Source organism: Mus pahari, chromosome 3 (assembly GCF_900095145.1).
Source record: "Mus pahari chromosome 3, PAHARI_EIJ_v1.1, whole genome shotgun sequence".
In the NCBI taxonomy this organism is placed as follows: Eukaryota; Metazoa; Chordata; class Mammalia; order Rodentia; family Muridae; genus Mus; species Mus pahari.
The window spans coordinates 100526317-100534363 of record NC_034592.1 but is presented as its reverse complement, the minus strand read 5'-3'; the positions used below and the strand labels follow the sequence as shown (position 1 = coordinate 100534363).

The following is an 8047-nucleotide window of genomic DNA, read 5'->3' as shown; positions in this document are numbered from 1 at the left end:
TATATATATATATATATATATATATATGGTGCATCTTAACTGGAAACATTTGGAGCATCAGAAAATAAAGTATTAACCTCAAAAGTAAAATTATATTGCTAGTTCCTTTATTTGTGGTATAAAGCAGTCTACTTCTAGAGTATACTTACTATGTTTTGAAAAACCTAATTAAAAAATGTTTTAGTGCATTTATGTGTGATTGTTTTGAATGTAGCGGCACATGGAGGTCAGAGTACGACTTGTGGGAGTAGGGTCCAGCATGTAAGCCCTCAAAATGAAACTCAGGTCATGAGGTCGCAAAGTGTAAAGTGCCTGTACTAGTTGAGCCATCTTACCTGCCTAAAAAATTTTAAACATGAATTTGAAACAATCTAAGGCTTCATCCTATCCTCATTCATTTTTTTCCTCATTTGGCTTATTACTGTTACGATGCCTTTTACATTTTTATATAATACATCTTCCACTAATTCTTGATTAGATATGTACACACACACACAAAATCTAAATTCAAATAATGGTTTTTCAAAATGAGGCCTCTAAAAGGCCCTACTACATTTTAGCATAGGGGCTATCAATTTTTAGAAGTTAACACGATCTTCCAAGAAGTTGATCATATTCACCTTCTTTAAAAGGCTAGAAACAAAGAAAATGACGAAGCAATAAAGTGGTAAGAATAATTTCTACTGTAATCAAATCCCTATGAAGGATAGTTTAAGAAAAGAGAGAAAAGAAAAAAAATTAAGACAAGGCCATTTTAAACTGAACCTAAGCCCGTGAAGGCTCTACTGGATCTCTCTTGTTTTTTCCTAATGTGTGATTACAAATAATGAATTTTCATTTCAAAACTTGACCTCCTATGTTAAAGATGAGATATACAATGACCAGATTAAAAGGAACATTCTAAGAAATCCACTTTGTGGTTGAGCTACGGCACAAGTAAACAGTGTCAGCTCTGGCAGCAATGATTAGCAGATAAACATAATCATTTCCTCGAGTTAATTAACCACCGCCACCACCACCCCCCACTTTTGCCCTATGAAAAAGCTCTCAGAGGACAATACATGCTAAAATAGATCACCCTTTTACTACCCAAACTAACAGCTACAAGGCACCTCAGGACAATGTATTAATATGGCAGTATATCTTTGTGAAAAAAAATTTAAAAATCTGGATGAATAATTTCCCAGTTGCCCATAAGTACATTCAAGGGGGGGGGAGGAGTGTTTGAAAGCATCGGTATCTTGAGAATTAAAACCGTCATTAATATTTTTTCATTTTAGTTCAACAACAGTTCTATCCTCTGAGATCTCTCTCATACTTACTTGCACTTTCAATTTACTATAGTACTAAAAAAAAAAAAAAAAAAAGGCTTGTTTTGAAACAACATATTCTACATTTGCTTTAATCTACATCCCATCATTTGTTCTTTGGCCATAGTAAGGCAATACTACTTTCTAAACTACTAAAATGGTAAGATATCTTTCCTCATCTCTAAAATAGATCTTAAGATTTTTATTCCAGCTGCTTTAGTGCAAGATACTTATAAAAGTTCCCGTCATTCCCTTCAGCATTTCCGCAGTTTTTCTCCCAGCCCAACACTGAGACAGGCTTCTTGATCTCGCTCAAAATAGGTCTAGTCTGCGGAAGGCAGTGACAGTGTACTGCACTGTGAATGGACAGCCAGGTATTTTATGAATGGAGACGATCACGTGATCCCAGCACCTCCCCGAACTGATATTTCCCACATAACTGTGTCAACATTCTGAGAACTGGGGTAGTTGTTTGTGTGTGCGCGTATGTTCCAAATTTTAATCTAAAACTTCAAATTCTCCTCACTTCCTGAACCCAAAAATCTACACAAGGACAAACAAGCTTCGAGTGGTTTTCTTAAGAAATCCTTTCAAGTTGTCCAAGGTGATGGATGTTTAATTATTTTTTTTATGAATGAAGTGTGCTATGCAAATGAGGGCGATTCACAAAAAGAGAGAACATGGCGGCCACTTCTGCTTCTAGACTGCACTGACTGCAGCAATCCACCTCCTTCCACACCCGCTCCTCAAAGCGTGCTTTTCAGGGGGGGGGGGACGTTGCTCGGCATTTTTCTGCTATTTTACGGTAAACGGGCTTTGACACTGGCCTTTAAAGCCTTCTCGAAAAGATCTGACTTGAGGAATGCACTTTATTTAAAGGAATGCATCCTAAGGACTAGACTTCATTTAACTCTTCATAGCCCTCCAAATACAAACAAAACTTGAACTCAATTACAAAAAACGCAGACACCAAAATTCGGCCCCAAATTAACTCTCTTCTCAACAGAAAACTCTTATAAGCACCATTATTCCTTCAAGAGGCTGCTACATTAAAGCAAAATATTTAAAAGGCACGGCGATTCGTTTGGAAAACCTAAGGACAGTCCAAATGAGCAAAAACTTATGGATGAAGCGCTGATGAAGTCACCAACGCGTTCGGCAATGTAAACCGTACTTTATCACAGACGGAATCTAAACACTAGCATTCAAAAATTTTTAATTACTCTGTTCTTGATGAGGACGGGTTCAATACTCTCGAAGGTAAAAAACACAATAGCTCAACATCGCCCACACTCCAGGTGTCCTTAATCCTATTTAATTCTTAAAATGTTTCCCTAACCCTATCTTTTTACTAGAATAGTACAGGTCATAAGTTTAAAAAGTGGGGCGGGGGGCGAAGGCTTAATCGGTATTTAGGAGTCACTGAGTCATCGAATTAGGATTCAAGAGCTGTTTGCGGCTGGAGGTGCTCCCACACATTACTTTCCGAGCGAAATAGCTGTAAAGGCAGGGTGGCTGAATGTTCAAGGTGTTGGGGGTTGGGGGGGGGAGGTTGACGCCGGAGTGAAGGGCAGGCAAAGGGTAGTTTCTACTCCACTTTGAGCTACCCACATTATTACTCCCGTCTCGGAGACGTCCGATTGCTACTCCGCCTCTGCACAGCACTCGATACCCTTCCCCAAGCAGAAAGGCGAAAATGCACAAATGGAAAGGGGTGCTGCCATTAAAGCTGTCCCGACACATCGGGCATCTATCACCTCCCGGGCGGGACGGGCTGGGGGGAGGGGGCTGCCCCCCGGGCTCAACCAGGCCAGGGCTCGCTTACTCGTTGTCAGAAGTCGCCGTCTCCTCGCTCATCTTTCCCTCACCGTGATCCGCTCAGGAGGTGGAGGAGCAACAGCAGGCGGGGAAGCAGCGGCAGCGGCGGCACCGAGGGGCAGCGGGCGACGACGGCCGGCGGGGCGCGCGGGCAGCGGCTCGGGGGCCTCACCATGGTGGATGCCTCACCGGGAGCGGCGCCCCGCGAGCCGGGCAGCCCGGCCACCCCCGCAGGGGGGCGGCGGCAGCAAGCGCGGCCGTGGCGACCCCAGCGGTTCGCCGCGCCGAGGTCGGGTGCGAAGCCGAGACGGCGCGGGCGACTGCGGGCGCTGAGGGGGACGCGGCCGGTGGCCGAGGCGGCGCCGCTCTCAGGGGCGCGGCGACGGGCGGGCGGCGGGAGCCGGCGGGGGGCAGCCGAGCGCTGGCTGCGGGAGGCGGCGCGGTCCCGCCGAGGTGCCGCGCACCATCTCCCGCCTGGCCGCCGGCTGCCCGCGCGGCGCGCCTGGTCGGCCCTCAGGGGCTGCCTCGGACGCGCTCGGGCAGAGGGGCCGCAGGCAGGGCGCGAGGCGAGCGTCGGAGCCCGAGGGCACAGTGCCGAGCGGCGGCGAGGAGGGCCGAGATCGGCGCTGCTCAGCGGCCCGCTCCTCACGCCCGCGAGAGGGGAGCCGCGAGGGGGGCGGCGGAAGCGCTCACGCCGCCCGCTCCTTCCGCCGCTCGAACCGGGGGCGCCCGCGGGAGAGGCAGGCGAAGTAGTCCCTCGCGACTTCTGGGCCGGCGGGGCTCGCGCGGGAGCGGCCGGGCGGACGTGGGGCGCGGCTGCGAGCCGGAGGCGCGGGGCCTCTGGCGGGTAGGGGGGAAAGAACCTAAAAGCCGCGGCCCGCAGTCGAATCACTGCAGCTCCAGATCGTGGGCAGCATAACAAGTTTCAGAAAAGTAGTTCCCTCCTCCCCTCGCTTCCCAAATCATCGGGCAGCGGGAGTGGGGAGAGGAGGGTGGCGGAGGGATATGTCGCTGCACTGCATCGCGCGCGTGTGCGTGCGCGCGCGCGCTCCAAACTCTTGGCACGCCGAGGAAAGGGGGCGGGGGGGTGGGAGTTGTGAGCCGAGCTGCTCCGGGACTGGCATTGTTGCGACGCGCAAGTCTCCGTTACTCGGCCTGGAATATCCGGGTTGCCGGGACGAGCGGACAGCACACCGTGTGCTCGGGGGAGAGATCGGGAGGCCACTCCGTTCGGCTCGGTGCGCGTGCACGCGCGCGCGTGTGTTGTGTTTTTCTTGCAAAGAATGGAACTGGCATGAGTTCATCTCTTAGTGGGGGTTACAGGCCAGGACTGCAAAGCGAGCTCCTCCTGCTGTCCCTCTAGTTGCATTGCTGCAGTTCCCTTGCTTCTTGCACAAGGGTAGTTGTGTGGTGTGTGTGTGTGTGTGTGTGTGTGTGTGTGTGTGTGTGTGTGTGTAGAAAGAGTTGGTTTCAATACCTCGCAGCGCGATTCTCCCTGCGCAAACAGCATGCAATGCTGGGCATTCATCTCTGAAAGCCCGAGTGCTTGTTAATGGAGAACGGCTTCCATTGAAGCCCCGGGTAGGCGGGTTACATGAATCTGGCGCATCCTGCAGCACAGGAAATAACTCCCGCTGCGAGCGAGGTTGCATAACTATAGCGCAGGAGAAGCCTGTGTGGCACGAACTTTGGCGAACGGAGGCGGAACGGTTGTTGGATAGGCAGCTGTCACGTTTGCATTGTCAGAGGACAATGTATGCAATCATCCCAAAAGATCTTTTTTGCACAAGAACCTTCTAAGGTTGAGGGCTGGAGCCTGGGATCTTTGTGACCGGAGGGCTAGGAACTCCTAGCTCTATAAATTCTATTATCTCATCTCTAAGAAGTCAGCCTATACACAAGATGGCCTGGGGGACTGACTCCCTAGCGCTCCCAAGTTCCTGTGGCGTCTCCCAAGGCGGTTCTGCGATAGGCTTTTCACTTTGTTCTCAAGTTTACTTAACCTCCAGGGAAGGAAGCTTCCTGTTCCAGCCACCTAGAGAGGTAGAACAATTCCAAGGGAAGAAGTCCAGCGGGCCTCCTAAGGAAACCGTCACTCTTCAGCCAAGGGTTTCCAGGAATCCTCAGAATTGCTGCTCTCCGAATGAGTACACACTAATGTGCTAACAGTACTGTGCACATAAGAGTGCCTAATGTGTGTTTGAGGAAGGAATAAAGGCTCTAACCCAGCCAGCCGTGCACCGAAAACCTATACCGTGGATCACTGAGGTTTCTTTATATAACTCTTCCAGCCATCTCTGCAGGATGGTTCATCTTAGGAACAGGTGGGGATGGGACAGAGGAGTGAGTGAGTGGAGTTTGGGAAGAGATCTTAAGCCCTACCATTTTGAACTTGATCTTATGATGTGAAGAACCTGAACCCCAGAGTGTTGGTCTGTTCTCCAAGCACTAACTGGCTTTGCCCACTCAGGTTTAAATCCCGGCCAGACTGGCAGCTAATGTGGAGGCTGGGGTAGGAGGATTCCAAGTTCAAGGTCTGTCTGCCTGGGTTACAGAACCAGCTCAAGGCTAGTCTCCTTAATTTAGCAAAACCCTGTCTCAAAATAAAATGAAAAAGGGGCCAAAGTTCTAGCCTTGTAGTGGAAGGCCTGGGGTTGGGGGGAGGTAGACATGAGACCCTGGGCTAAATCCCCAGTACTGAGGTGGGAGGGGAGAGCTTGATCACCCATAGTCTCTTCTTAAGTAACTCACTTACATTCTCTCCAGTTTATGTGGCTAATAGTATGTATTTCATAGAGGGTTTTTTTGTTGTTTTTTTGTTTGTTTGTTTGGTTTGGTTTTTTGAGACAGGGTTTCTCTGTATAGCCCTGGCTGCCCTGGGCTTTGTAGACCAGGCTGGCCTCGAACTCAGAAATCCACCTGCCTCTGCCTCCCAAGTGCTGGGATTAAAGGGGTGTGCCACCACCGCCCAGCTCACAGAGCTTTTATATGGGTTAATGGGCTAGCAACACACATAAAGCACTTAGAACAAATTCTGAGGTGGTAGTATGTCCAGTTCTCACTGTCATTTTGTAAAACAGAGGTTGTAAAACCCATGTCAAAGTGATGGCATGTGAAGGTTAATTGAAAAGCACTCGGCATTGTTCAGTCATTCAACAAATAGCCATCTGTCGCTTCCTGTGCACGCCAGTAGACACATGGCCTGGCCCGTGGTAAGCCATCAACAGTGATAACCATCAGAGTTATGATTAAGGACAAAGTTAGCCATTTGCAAAGGCAGCTTTCTCTTTTGAGGAGACACAGCTGTCTGAGGCTCCTGTGCAACCCAGAAATCATCAGAACTGACTTTTGAGTAAGATGAGCAAACTGTCTTTATCCTGCACCAAGTAATGTGCTGTGTACACACACATACACACACACACACACACAGAGAGAGAGAGAGAGAGAGAGAGAGAGAGAGAGAGAGAGAGAGAGAGAGAGAGAGAGAGAGAGAGAGAGAGAGATTGGTCAACAGCCTAAATGAATGCCCCTATTAATTCTGTGCCCTATGGACAAGACATAGGTGGTGGTCAAGCTACCAACTCTTTAGTTAAGATCCTTCTGTGTCCATTTTAAGAGGACCTTGTAGTTCCCACCACTTACCAGTAATTGACGATCTTACTTACCTTTAATATTATATATTGCCCACTCAAGTTTCAATCATTCTAGGCCTGACTGACACACCTCTATGATTCCAGCAAATGTAGAGGCTGAGGTCAGAGGATTGCAAGTTCAAGGACTGCCTGGCTTACAGAACCAGTTTAATATATATTATACATTAAAATATTGTTTAACTGTGGAACAGAAGTGATCTTACAAGGATGCTCAGTGCCTGGGTCTTGAAGTATAAAATTATAAAAGATATGTCCCAGTGGCGTAGGGCAAGAAGACTTCTGCTGCTGCAAACTCTTTAAGCATCAGCCAGGAGTCCAAGCTCCAGGACATTGGATGACTCCATGCAGAGTTTGATACTGTGTGGGCCCGAGAGAAGGTCCCACTAGCCTCGGAACCAGCTCTTCGTCTCGGTGGGAGAAGTGGGTGAGCTGGTAGAACTCTTTGATCAGTGGAAGTCTGATGGCAGAGCCTAGCGACATCTTCATCTACCTGGTAGCATTTGCAGTCTGTTATCATGTGGCTTTATCTCAAGCAGTAGTCTCCAAAATGGACACCAACCAACTACGTTACCCAGTCCATCTGTCTTAAGATTCTGCCTGCAGGTCCACAGACTTGCCCCATGGGACTACCTTTGAAGACTAGGCTAAAGGGCCTGCAGAGCCTCCCCCTGATTTGAACTGCCCCTGCCAGTTACTTCAAAATAAACGACCGAAGAGATTGAGATCTCAAGATTGGCTATAGGTAAGTGTGATGGTTTGTATATGCTTGGCCCAGGGAGTGGCACTATTAGGAGGTATGGCCTTGTTGGAGATGTGTCACTGTAGGAGTGGGCTTAAGACCCTCACTTTAGCTGCCTGCAAGTCAGTCTTCCACTGGCCACCTTCAGATGAAGATGTGGAACTCTCAGCTCTGCCTGCACCATGCCTGCCTAGGTGCTATCCTTCTCCCACGCTGATGATGATGAACTGAACCTCTGAACTTGTAAGCCAAACCCAATTAAATGTTGTCCTTTTTAAGACTTGCCTTGGTCATGGTGTCTGCTCACAGTTGTAAAACCCTAACTAAGACAGTAAGTCTATCTCCTTAACTATTTTATATTGAAATGTTCTACTAGAAAGGTCTTTCCCCACTCATCTTCTGTGGGTGCCTCTTTTTGTACTTCTTTTCCAAAGCACTGAGGATCAAACCCAAAATCTTGTGTGAACTAAGCAAGCGCCCTGCCTCAGACTCTCCCCCAAGTCCTGTGAGTTGCGAGGCGCTCAGCT

General features: G+C 48.7%; 1 protein-coding gene across 1 annotated transcript in view; it reads right to left on the bottom strand.

Moving 5' to 3' along the window:
- Spred1 (sprouty related EVH1 domain containing 1) overlaps positions 1 to 3821 on the bottom strand; it is a 68420-nt gene extending 64599 nt beyond the window's left edge. Inside the window, exon 1 of the mRNA XM_021192952.2 lies at positions 3136 to 3821. Within this exon, the coding sequence (XP_021048611.1) occupies positions 3136 to 3167 (32 nt within the window). The 5' untranslated portion in view covers positions 3168 to 3821. The remainder of the gene's footprint in view (positions 1 to 3135) is intronic.
- Positions 3822 to 8047: the final 4226 nt, after the last annotated feature.